Source organism: Pantherophis guttatus, chromosome 8 (genome assembly GCF_059756535.1).
Source record: "Pantherophis guttatus breed Tessera chromosome 8, ASM5975653v1, whole genome shotgun sequence".
NCBI lineage: Eukaryota > Metazoa > Chordata > Lepidosauria > Squamata > Colubridae > Pantherophis > Pantherophis guttatus.
In genome coordinates this window covers 66640356-66654026 of record NC_142070.1, presented here as the reverse complement: position 1 = coordinate 66654026, position 13671 = coordinate 66640356, and the positions used below count along the sequence as shown (strand labels likewise).

The 13671-nt window shown below is 34.2% G+C and overlaps 1 protein-coding gene across 2 annotated transcripts in view; it reads right to left on the bottom strand.

Moving 5' to 3' along the window:
- Positions 1-3552: 3552 nt before the first annotated feature.
- The window catches only part of TLL1 (tolloid like 1), a 134560-nt gene continuing 124441 nt past the window's right edge, over positions 3553-13671 (bottom strand). For both annotated transcript variants that reach the window (XM_087874914.1, XM_034411415.3), the window contains 3 exons: positions 9365-9578; positions 8675-8925; positions 3553-6758 (listed from right to left, as the gene is read on the bottom strand). In XM_087874914.1, coding sequence (XP_087731040.1) covers positions 6624-6758; positions 8675-8925; positions 9365-9578 — 600 coding nt within the window. In that variant the 3' untranslated portion in view covers positions 3553-6623. The remainder of the gene's footprint in view (positions 6759-8674; positions 8926-9364; positions 9579-13671) is intronic.

The window sequence follows — 13671 nt, the reverse complement described above, 5'->3', positions numbered from 1 at the left end:
ATTTGTATTAAAACGAATAGCACACAATGAGAAATGTTTCATTTAAAAAGAACATTGGGAAAATGTATGTGAAAATGTTGCCCTGACAACTATACATTGAAAACCATACATATTGATAATTGAGTACAAAAAAATCCTTATGTCTGAGAATGCAGACAAATGAAAAGATGTTTTTACTATAGTAACGCCTAGGTAGTGTTAGATAGTATCTATGTTTGAAGGATGCCTAATAAAAATGTTAACTTATTTAAGTAAAAAGGAACAATTAGTATCTTTAGTGCTTGCTAGTCTTCTGTCAGCCATTGAATTCATTTTTATTTTTAGTTTACCCAACATTGTTTATTAAAGCATTACCTACAGGGTCTATTGGTAGAGTAACCTTTTTAATTAAAGAAAAGAGATTACCCATGTTTATTGCTGACTGAAAGACTCTTAAACACTTTTTGCATAAAGATGAAAAAAATGTGACATGGTTCTGATGATTAGATAGGACAGATTATAAAAGGAGATAAAGATGATGTCATTTTAGACATGTGATATATATTTGTACTTATATCGGCAGTGAAGAATATTGGAAGCTACTTCTTTATACTTTTTAAAAAAATTTCCCTTGTTTTTCTTTTCTTACAGTTTTTTCCCCCTTTTGGTTTTTTATTTGAATTATGTCTTTTTTTTCTTTCTTGTTATTAGTTTATTCTAGCATTTATTTTCTTGTGTGAATGTTTTAATAAAAAATTATGTATGTGTTTGTGTGTGTGTGTGTATACACACACACACATACACACACACACACACATATATACACATACATACATACATACATACATATATGTTTTTTCTTTTCTTTTTGTAGGCCTTTATGTGTATTTCTCTTTAGCCAGGTTCTTCCTACGTAAACCAATATTTTTATGCAGCCCTAGTTCAGTGAAATCACAATCCACTAGTTTCTAAGCTTTTTTCAGGCAGCCAGCAAGCACCCTGCTGGGCAGCAGGGTGCTTGCTGGCTGCCTGAAAAAAGCCTAGAAATTAGTGGATTGTGATTTCACTGAACTAGGGCTGCATAAAAATATTGGTTTACGTAGGAAGAACCTGGCTAAAGAGAAATACATACATATATATACATGTACATATACTTGTTTTCTTTCCTTTTCGTAGGCTTTATGTGTATTTCTCTTTAGCCAGGTTCTTCCTACATAGGAAGAACCTGGCTAAAGAGAAATATATACATATACATACATACATACATACATACATACATACATACATACAATTTTTATATGTGTTTGTGTGTGTACATACCATGTTTTCTCAAAAATAAGACCCTGTCTTATATTTTTTTGAACCCTGAAATAAGTGCTTGGCCTTATTGCCATGCGCTCAAAAGGCCAATTGGGCGTATATTATCAGGGGATGTCTTATTTTGGGGGAAACAGGGTATATATAATATAATATATGCAAAAAAACAACAACCCTATAGTCGTGTGTCTCCATGGAAGTCAAAATCAGTAGGTGTTTAAAGTTATGATTAAAGCTAGATCTGTTTGTAGATGTATGTTGTCATCGTACACGTAGTCTTTGAATTACAACCATTAATTTAAGAGTACAGGTAGTCCTCTACCACAATTGAGCCCAAAATTTATGTTGCTAAGTGAGACATTTGTTAAGTGAATTTTGCTCCATTTTACGACTTCATTTTGCCACAATTGTTAAGTGAATCATTGCAGTTAGTAACCTGCTTGCTAAGTGAATCTGGCTTCCCCACTGACTTTGCTTGTCAGAAAGTCACAAAGGTTAATTATATGACTCTGGGACATTGCAGCCGTCATAAATATGAACCAGTTGGCAAGCATCCGAATTTTGATTACATGACCACAGGGATGCTGCAATGGTCATATGTGAAAATGGTCATAAGTCACTTTTTTCAGTGCTGTTGTAACTTTGAACGGTCACTAAACAAGCTGTTTTGAGTCAAGGACTACCTGTACCATCCCCCAGTGTCATATGTCACTATTTGGGTACTTGGCAACCGGCTTGCATTTATGAAAATTGCAGTCATGCAATCACAATTTGTGGCCTTCCCTGCCAGCTTCCAACAGTCAATTTCGGAAGCAAGTTACTTATTAACCGTGGGATTCACTTAATGGCCATGGTAAAAATGATCATAAAATCAGTTCTCCTCACAGGATGGTTTGCTTAATTGCATCACTTAGCGACTGAAATTCTGGTTCCAATTGTGGTCATAACTCAAGAACTGTATACACAAAAGGAAAAGGGCTTCCATTATTCTGTGTTTTAATGAAGAAATAATATGTTCAAAATACTGAACAGATACAATCAAAGAATTATGATAAAAGATATCTATACATGAAGGTGGCTCTATTTCACAGTAATTTTAGTAGTATGGCAGAGCTGAGATAATAAAAGGCCTTTTTGAATGCAGAACATTTATGATAAGTTTAATTACAATAATACCAAAGATACCACTCTTTTCTTAAGTGTGTGTGCGTGAGGAATAGACACTCAGTTGCATATATTAAAGATATTATCAATCCAAATACTGTTATACATAGCAACAGATGGTATGGTTAACATTCCTAATATCAGTATTTTTGTGGCTATTATTTAATATACAGTAGTGGCCAAAATTATGGAAACCTTTTGGGAAAAGTGTATTTTTGAAATTTGAGGCTAATAACGCCACTTTTTATTTGGAGTTTCAAGATAATAATATTCCACTGGTGGAATGGCTTGGGAATAGCCCAGACCTTAACCCAAATGAAAATCTATGGAGCCGACTAAAGAAACTTGTTAGTCAGAAGCAACCCAGCAATAAAACCCAGTTAATAGAAGCAATCATTCAATCTTGGTTTCACATTATAACAGCTACAGAATTAAAAGATTTGGTTCACTCTATGGAAAGATGTTGTAAGGCCGTAATTCATGCTAAAGGTTACCAACTACTGGAAGTGTTAACTGACGTGCTAAATTTTGTATATCTCGTTTTTTCTAGGGTGATAATTTTTGTATATCTTGTTTTTTCAATGTGTTTCTTCTTTATACTGTAACTGCTATTCTAATAGCCAATCCTTCATAAAAGTTATTGTATTACATTCTTGATTGAATTATCTTCCCATTGATATATAATTTTATGGTACTATTCCAAAAAATAGTGGTGTTATTAGCTAGTTTTAGAAAATAAACTTTTCCCAAAAGGTTTCCACAATTGTACAGGCCACTACTATACAGGTGTCCCCCAGAATGCAAAGTTCCTTCTTCAGTTAAAAATTATGATCAAAAAAGGAGCTTTCCTTTTCTTTCAAATTTCTTCTGCATTCAATTGTGAAACTTTCATTACTTCCAGAATATGCAGATAGGTTGCTACTGCATTATGATGGGCTGGAATGCAATCTTTACACTTTAAAGACTCTAAATATAACTGTCCTATTAACTATGTATTTTAATTTAAACCAAGAAAGGCAGCATAAGTAAATAGAAAATAGTCAATACTCAGGAGTGATTCAGTTTTCTACAGAATGGAGAGAATTAGATACCTTTTTATAATGTGTAGTTTGAAGGACTTTTATTCAATTTGGGTAATAATGCATTTTACATTTCGCAACAATTTTTTTTCCAAGCCTTTCAGCAATCACACACAAAATCTCACAATACAGAGTTCTTCGTAAACACTCTCAAGAAATGCACTGCCATGGCAACTCTAATGTAAACTTGTTAAATAAACTGGCACAATCCATGATACAAATATCCTACATTCAAAACTACAAAATTATTGCTAAGATGTGTTTGACTTTGGTAGACATCTACCTGAACATGCAGATTGGATTTCTCAAATCATAATCGTATATCCAAATCAGCCAATGTAATTCTGATCTCAGAGCTCTGCCAAATGTTAAAGAAGTTTGTTGAAGCAAAAGTTATAAACAAAACTCTTACGTTGACGTAGTTTTTCTTGTGTATGCCCACTGTTATTCTTTCTAAACTTGCTTCTGCTTCAGTGCTGTTGGTGTTTGGGTATACGCAGTGGTGGGATTCAAATAATTTAACAACCGGTTCTCTGCCCTAATGAATTCTTCCAACAACCAGTTCACCAAACTGCTCAGAAAGTTAACAACTGGTTCTCCCGAAGTGGTGCGAACTGGCTGAATCCCACCACTGGGTATACATATACTCAAACATGTGTGCTTCAAGAACAGCATGGGTTTAGCCATATAGCAAAAACATACAGTGCTGTCTATACCACAAATGAGCATTGGAATAACAAATTGCTCTTGTCCCCATATACAGCCCTTGCTATTCTGTATTTATTAAAATATGCAGTAAAGCTCAACTTGACCATTGTTTCTTCAAGCTTCAATAGTCTGCTATTCCCAAGGGAAAACATTGGCTGTGTTTACATAACATGCTTGTACGTGGTTAGCTTAAACATGGTTTACATCACTTGCTGAGTAATACAATGAATATCATGAATTTCAAGGGATACAGTGAATAATAAATTAACCATATAGCCTGGGTTTGAAAAATGCACTAAATTAAAATATGCTTATCTAGTTTTTGGTTATATGCATTATACAAACGCATCCATATTTCACCAATTTGTGATGAAATTAACATTTGTCAGCCAGCTCCTAAATAATATATTCTAAAGACTGCGTTAAGGTGTGTAGTATTTTTTTTGTCATTTGCTATTGAAACATCTGTTAAATAGAAGCAATGAGACCTACACATGCTTAGTTTTATTTTATTGTTTTTTTAAAAAAAAAATATTAATGCCAGTGTATTTATTCTGGTAAGGAAACAAAAACTAAACGAAGTAGCAACCAACATCAAATGATATCAAAATAGTTCTTTTAATGGAACATAAACATTTCATAGCTCTTGATTCTTTATTACAGTCATGTTTATGAAAGCTTTAAAGAAGTTGCTACACTCAGTTGAGATTGTGGTATAAATTGGCACATGAAGTACAATTTACCTGTCCATACATACACAACACTTCTCACTCTTACTCATTCATACTAACTTACATGATGCATATACATTGTGACTAAATCCATATATGGCCTAAAGCACATACAACAAAATTTCTAAAAATAACATATTCTACATTAGTAACAAGTCTGCTGCGCTGTATTTACAACTAATGATCTGGTACTGTGAATGGTAATTTGCTTAAGGATCATTTTTGTGAACACACATTTAAAATGTTCAAGTTGTTATCAACTATCAAATCAGATACATATCTACAAGAAGATCTGTATGATCATGTACAAATATTCTAAGGCAATTGTAGTTTGTTCCACAGGGTTTGTGCTGCCATCGTTATAATCCTTTTCTCATGTCTAGAAAGCTGTTCCTGTTAATATGCAACAAGGCATAATGACTCATTTCTGATCAGCAGGTTATTGGCTCAAAAATCTAGTAACTTGGGATGTGGAAATTTCTTTTAAAGTTCATGGAATAGCACCATAGAAATAGTCTTTGCCACCACAAAAAGAAAAAAAAAATCCTCTTTTTCAATTGCTTGGGAAACCTTTTTTTTTTTTTTTTTGAAACAACTCTTTCCTCATTCCATATTGGCTTAAAATAATAATAAAATAATTAGTTCATCCATGCTCTATATAATCCCCCCTCCCAAGTTTCCCACAGTAGTAAACGTGGCAGGACTGAAGGCCTAATACAAAAGATGGCTTCCAAGCCTGACAGAAACATTTCCAAGGAAATGCAGAATAACAGTTCATTTTTCCCAGTGGAATGAAATTTATGATTGATGTGTTGGGTTATTCTGGTCCTGATTCCGTCTGCTGATCATTGGGAAGAGGTTTGCCTTAGGCTGGCAAAAGACCAATTCTGATTTGGTTCTTAGTCTTATGTAAGAGCTTAGCACACTACAGTACTTCAGCAATAATACACTTAATACCCTCAGTTACTGACAATATCCAAAGTCTGAATGTATTTATAGTGAACCATGAATGTAAAACGATCAGTTCTACTTTGTTATTGAACCAAAAACTGCCCAGAGATTTAATAATTTTGCAGATACAGTTTTCCAGGTTTTTATATGAGTATGTGGAGGGATAGAAAAAAGAATCAGGTTTTCTTCTCTTCTCATGACTTTTCTTTGTACATTTTAAATCTTGGATATGCCCCCAATGCAATTAGGATAAGAAAAATAAAAAGACAACATTTTCAAGTGCATGACCTGTGTAGCAGGTGAGTTTTTTCTCCTCTCCTGGATTCAAGTCACTTGTCAAAAAGTTACAGTCAGCAGGATCTTTTCCTATTGTTGAAGATGGAAACAACCCTGACGTTTGTCAAGCTGTGAACAAAGCTCTTATAGTCTCCTTGGACAGCATGCAATATCTTTTCAGCAGTTTGCAAAGACAACCATGAATGGAGACCATATGTCGTCACAATGTCTGCTCCTCTACAGAGAGGAGTTTATCTAAGAGTGGGATGTTTCAGTTTTTCTTCTGTTTGAAATCATGGGCTAAAAAAAATCTTTGCTTTTTGTTAATATTGTCAGTATATTTTTTTTTAAAAGAATCCCTCCACCCCTTCAAACAGTCATTCTCTGTTTAATTTTGTGACTTAAGGGGTGTCTTGTGTTATTTTTGAGTGTGAACATTATCTTGATATTTTATACTTTTGTATCGTATATGAAAGCCTTTTTTGTTAATTGTATCATCTGTATGAAAATGGAGTAAAACAGAATCACCTGCTGAATAGATTTCTTCCGGGGGCTGTAGGAGGAAGAAGAACAGAGAGAAGCTTACACCAAAGCTATTCTAGAAACAACAATAAATTATTCAGACTGCAGCGATTACATATCTGAAATACAGTGTACCCAATCTTAATAAAACACATTATAATGGTTTGTGTTTCTTCTGCTATGGCCGGTGAACAAAATAGTGCTGTTTTTTTAAAAAAATTAAATATTTTAAAGTTGGAATGACAGATGGACCCATATGCTGTACCATTTTTCTCCATTTTTATTTAAAGAAAAGCACTGCGAAATAAAAGTGGTACGAACTGACTAAAGCATTTCCTTCTTGTTATTCCCTCCCCCCCACACACACTCAAAACTACCCAACTTAGACTCTGCATTTCTCCTGCTCTATGAACAAAGAAAACTGAAAAAAGAACAGAAGATTCTTCCTCCACTTTTCCATCTTCATCTTAAAGACAATTTGATTTAAATTTTCCTTGAACTAAAATCTGCCTTGAATTAGGAATAATTGTTGTGTTTCTCTTTGATGTTGTGCTTATGTATTCACTTTATCCTTAGACAGAGAAAAACATTCTCTTTTAATAAATTTTCATTCAAAAATATCAAGACAGAGGAATCTCCTTTCTTTTGGATCCTGAGCCATTTTAAAACAGGAATCCTGGTAGTTTAAATATTCTGTTCAATTAAATGCTGTGTTCGTTCATCTGCCAATGAATATTATTTTGGCAGGGTAAGAATTGCATTTGGCCTTTATATGTCAAGCTACATGCCAAAGGATTGGTGAAGCAAAAGGACATAACAGCAAGATAAAAATTGCTTTTATTTAAATTTAATTATGATTATATCTGCTTAATTAAATATAAAACTTTTACATATACTGCAGAAATCATTAAGAATTTGCCAGAAGGATGATCCCGAGATGTTACTGTGTTTGTCTAAAATTGCACTATATAAATTATAACTCTTCTATATTCCGTTGCTGGATTGTAAATAAATTGGTACACAATGTCATCTTTAATGGTTGTATTCAGTAAAACAATCCTTTTGCTTGAAAAGTTCTGAAGAAATTATCCAACAGTTTTTCACAATGAATTAATTTCACTGTTCATTAAATAACCTAAGATATATAAATATAGGCAGCTTAAGAAATTGACTCAGTCTTGCTAGCTAAATTAGATATTCGATTAGATTAGCGGTATTTTTACATGGCCTGAAGTTGTATACGCCTTTGTTATTGTAATCACTTGGTTTAGAGATGAGAATGTTCCATTTTGAGAATTAAATTATTTTTTGTCACAAGTTAAAGGTGAAGTGGAAACATGGAAATACTATTTGGAAAACCTTTATAGTCAATCTGACAGGAAAATTTCAATTTTTCTTCAGGACTAACCCACCCCTCCAAAAATGGTATGAAAGATTCTATATTAAATGAAAAAGGTAGCTGCCTCAATTGCTGTTTTCTGTTTTCAGACAGCACCTCTGAAATCATTTTAAACAATAATAGAATGTCTAAAATTCTTATTCTTCTATACACCTTTATGTATTGTTTCTATCTACCTGCCTCTCAGTAACAATTTTTGTTTTTTTGCCAAAAACAAAAATTATCTTATTCTCTTAGCTTTAAGAAACAAATACTTTCACTGCAAAAAAACTAAATTACTGATACAACCAATAAGTTACTTTAACACAATTTTTCTGAGCACAAGTTTGCAGGAGTTTAATTCCCCCCCCCCCAAACAGTAATCCTTCCACTACACTGAAGCTTTCTTTAAACTCAGAGAGATTTTGGTTGTAACAAACTGGACATGAAAGTCTGCTAAAGAAAAATGGAAAACAGCAGAAAGATGCTAGTGCATAGATATCTCTATGGCACACCTACATATGCTGTTCTGATTTTTTATGAAGAAATTTGATAATTGCGAAACCTACCCCTGATCCACAAAACCGGCCAATCCTCAGAGCCGATGTATCATGACCATCGAAGACTTCTAAGTAGTCATAGCCACAGTCTGCTTCTTCTTCTACTTCAAATGTCTGAAAAATTAACTCTATTCGATAGCCGTGGTCTGACACCAGCAACCACTCGCAATCTGCTTGAACTGGATAATTATTATCTCCAAACTGAGCATGAGAATAAAGGTCTCTCATCTTGCTTTCAGCTTTCAGGCGACCACCACATTCTGTGGGAAAGATGGGGGAAAGAAAAGATTTGTGCCTTAGTTCTAGTTTTGAAAGGGATCAGATTTATTTTTCTACCACGATTGAGAAGCACCAAGAACAAACGAAAAACCGCTAGATGTCAGTATAAACAAAGAAATAGACATCACAAGACATTATTTGATTCCAGCAGGACAAAACTTTAATTGCTGGCAGAAACTTTTTTTTTTCATGAAAGAATTTTGATCACCAAGATTTATAGTTCAGCTTGATTTAAAATATATAAAACATTATGATTTGGTTTTCCAAGAAATAACAAAATGGATTATTAAACTGTACTCTGTGCATTTAGTATATGTATATAAAATATATCCTGTTTTCTGCACAAGGAACCTGATTAAACTTTCACCACAATGATGTTAAACAGATATCCATTGAAGTTAGTAAAAATTATTTTCACACCTGTTGAATGGGTTGCTTGGAAGCCTTTTCTTTGAACCGATGCATCAGAGACAAATCGGAGAAACATTTTATTTCCTGTGGCAATAAGAGGATCTGGTATCTTATTTCCACATAAACGCCCCAGAATTGGGGATTTTTCATTTTCTCCATCAAATATCTCCAGATGGTCATAAGCACATTCCTGATGTTGTTCAATTTCGAACTCAATAAATACCTGGAAAAAAATAGCAAAATATTAATCCAGAATTTAAGTGTATCCCAATGACAATTATACATACTGATCAGAATCATTCTAAATATTAAATTAAATATCAGACGGTGATATTGGAAGAAGCAAACAATGAAATAATAAAGGTCTAATTTAGCCCAAATATAGATACTGTATATTTATGAGAACTTTGGAGATTTATTACAAGTTCTTTTGCATTGGATCTAATTGTGCTCTTTATAGCTTTCTCAGTTTGCAATCATCATTTGCATTAAAAAATACCAAGATATTTATTCCTATCATCTATCCATGATAAAAATAAGAAAATCTAGATTATATCTAGATGATTATATAGATTATATCTATATGATTTTTTCAACTTTATAAGATGGTTTCATGCTTTTCAGATAACTAGAAAGAAAGCTAAAGGAAAATTTCGGAAACGTGTTATAAAACTAATTTTAAAACTATATTTTAGAGCTTTTAGAAATGAATTCATTAAATAACCACAACTAAAATTAAAAGGAAAAATATTTTGGTACTTTGGCTGAATTTTTTTAAAAAAGAAGGAAATTTTCATAAACCTAAACATTCAAAGATTTCTTTTCTTTTCATTCCTGTATATTATTATTTTTTGTTCAATGTAAGTAATTTTCAAGCTTCCTTCAGCAGTTAATTAATGTGTGGTTAATAGAATTCCTTCTGATTTTCCTCTGTTGGCATGAAAAGTTTGTGATGATGAACATAGTTCTAACTTGAACTAGACAGAAACAGTTCTTCAAAATTCTTGAACTAAATCTTAAGCACAGAAGTTGGGTGAATATTATTTCTGAATTACTCTCCAATACTGGAGCTAGAAGACATACTCAGTGATGTATGACATCTTTAATAAAAACCCCAATAGGTGGAGTTCCTTTATAATGTCTTCCTGTAGGATTTAATTAAGTGTAGGAATCCACAGAGACCCAACCTCTGGAGAGATGACTGTACAATGAAAAACAGAATATACACCCCTTAGACTCATTACTAAATAAATACAAACACATAGCATTTGACTCATGCTCCTTGTCTACAAAATTATATTCTCCTTTGGTAAAATTTCAGCATCAAATTATTTTTCACCAACCTGAATATAAATCATTTGGAAAAAATATTCCTCAGCACTTCATTATCTACAATGCTCCATTGCAGCCCAAACTTATGCAAAGTTCATGCTCTTTTAAGGATATTAATCACATTCTGCTAGTTGTAACTTCCCTATAAGACCTCTTTCTTGAATATGGGAATCAGTGGCTCTAATATAAGTTAAAAGTTATTGTCATATATGGTTTTTTTCATTTAAAATCCAAAGAAAATTCAGTAAAACTTTTAGGGCAGGTGTCTCCCATGTTGAGAGTTTAGCTGGATTATAGGAGAACACAGAATTGAATTAGAGTGGATTAAAATAGGCATTTTTCTCTGAAAGCAGAAAAAATATTATCTGAAGTTTAGGATTCAGGAAAAGTCAGTTGGGTTGGAGAACAGTAAATCAGAATACAGAGATTTTATTTAAAAAATGTTATCCCTAATGTAATAGCATTTTTATATTTGGTATAAACATAAAATAGTATTCTAAATTTTCATAGGATTTCCACTGTTTATTATTTATAAAAAGTTATCAATACAGGTATTAAAAAAGAGAAATATCCATCTTTTCTGGTACACACATGGCTTAAATATAGATTAAATGAAGTTAACATCCTTGTAGCTTTACCTCTAAAGCTACCTTTACCTTATTCCTATTAAAACATTAAATAGGAATAAGAGCAGCAGAAGAACCTTCTAGCAAATAAAATTAACATGCTAAGTCTATTTAAAAGGAATAAAATTCAACAAGAATCAAATACAGAGCAAAGAGATCTGTTAAAATGTCTTGGACAATAAGGCTGTTCTAATCTGCAGACTCCCTGATGGAAGTCAGCCAAAGTACAATGTGTTGCCACTTTATATTAACAGCTGTCCTTGAGAAATTTCATATCGCTCAAGTGTTGACATTTTGGCAGTAAAATGGAAATAATCAGAACAAGCACAAGTACTGCAAGCTGAAACAGAGATACTTTCTCTTGGTGTACTACATTAAGAAAGATCAGACATTCTTATTAATAGAAAGAAGCTGCAGATAACATATTAACAGCTGAAATATTATCCCAAATGCCACTCATAAATTTTGTTCGCTATTACTGTACAACTTTCAAAAGGCAAATCATTATGCTATTTGACATCTACTTCACTTCTATTAAAAAGAGAACTAGATCTATTCAATCTGCAGGCCATAATTAATTGATGTCCTCTTTGTATAACAGAAATATAACTAAGTATGACTAAAGGGATTTTTCCAATGAAAGACTGCTAATGCTATCAGTTGAAAGCATTACATGGCTATATTATTTTCCCTTTTTAGCAGTTTTTCTTAGGCTCAGAGGAAAGATGGATGAAATGATAGGTGGGGGGGTAGGAGCAGTGGTGAAATCCTCCACGGATCGCCACTGATTTCCTGCCTGCGTGGCGTGCGCCAAACATGCACCGCATGTGGAAAAAGACCACTTCACTAGGTAAGTTGACAGCTGATCATAGGAAATACTGGTCCAGACGAACCGGTAGCTTTTTTAAACTACTGGTTCGCCTGAACCGGTAGCTTTTTTTTTTTACTACCGGTTCGCTTGAACCGGACTGAACTGGTAGCATTTCACCTCTGGGTAGGAGAACAAGTGAATACTTAGATTGTTTAGAGCTCATAAAATTGTAAAGATGGCAGAATGGCTGCATAGTGAACAGACTCATCTGGAAGAATTCATAGTCAGCATGAAGCCCATTGTGTTTTACAGAAAAGCTGTTAGTTTTACTTTAAAATTGTATGTATGTATGTCTCGGTATATATCACACTGTCCACATGACCACAGAAATGTCTTTGTACAATGCAGGCTTCCTCGGCTAAGAAACGAAGATGAGCACTGATCCCTACAGATACACAGCTAAACAGGGGAAACCTTTACCTTTACTTTTATGCACAAAAGGAAGCATGTTTAATGGGGTATGAGGAGCGGCTTACCATCAGTTTGAAATGATGCAACATGCACAATATGAAAGTCAGTTTGATGCAGGGGTGGGATTAAGCCGTTTCAGACTGGTTCGGGTAAACCGGATACTAATTTTACTTGTGGTTTGCTGAACCGGTACTTGCAAGGACTGGATGGCCCCGTCCATCCCGCACCTCCCACTCTCCACGTGGCCCATTTTGGATGCGATTGTTTTTTCCCAAAAAACAATGGAAAGTCTGTACGTGAGATTGTTCTATGAACCCACAATTCTACACACACTGCCTCTCCTCATATCCTTGAATTGTAATTCATTATAAACACAGTCAGCAAATGACATTTTTGCAAGACCATCCAAAGATTAACGACTCAGTTCCCAGAATTCTTACAATGGAGGCAATGGTGGGTTGCTCCCGGTTCGGGTGAGCCGGTAGTGGTGATGATGTGATGTCACCGAACTGGTTCTCTTTGACTGGGAGCTGGGTCCTCCTGCCCACCCCTGCGTTATACCTATCTTTATTTGTCGTTTTTTAGCCCAGCTGATAGGTGCGGCAGAGTGGATTAGAAACCTAATGTGCTTGTGGCGATCGCCCGCAAAGTGCATGCATGAAGAGAACCTGTGGTAACACCAGTTGGAACCCACCACTGAATGGAGGCCAAGAGCCTTCAAGCCAGGTGCGTCTACTATTGCTGCCCCCTTTCTGCTATTAATATAATGCTAGACAAAAATCCTCAAAACATTTGTAGAGGTCAGAGAATCTGCTAGTCCCAGGTTGCTGAGTGGATTCAGCAACTGCTATCATCTTATGAGGAATCAAAGAGAATGGGGCATTCCTTTTCCTCAGGCAGCACAAGCAGATAATCTTACAGACAGATTAGTGGCTATAAAGGATGGATAAGCAACACTGCAAACTCAGGAAACAGAGTACAAAGTGACTTCAGAATAAATGATGCTATTTTTTGATGCATTGAGAATATAGCTGATTCTGGAGTTATTTAAATGAAGTGAGGTAACTTGTCACTAA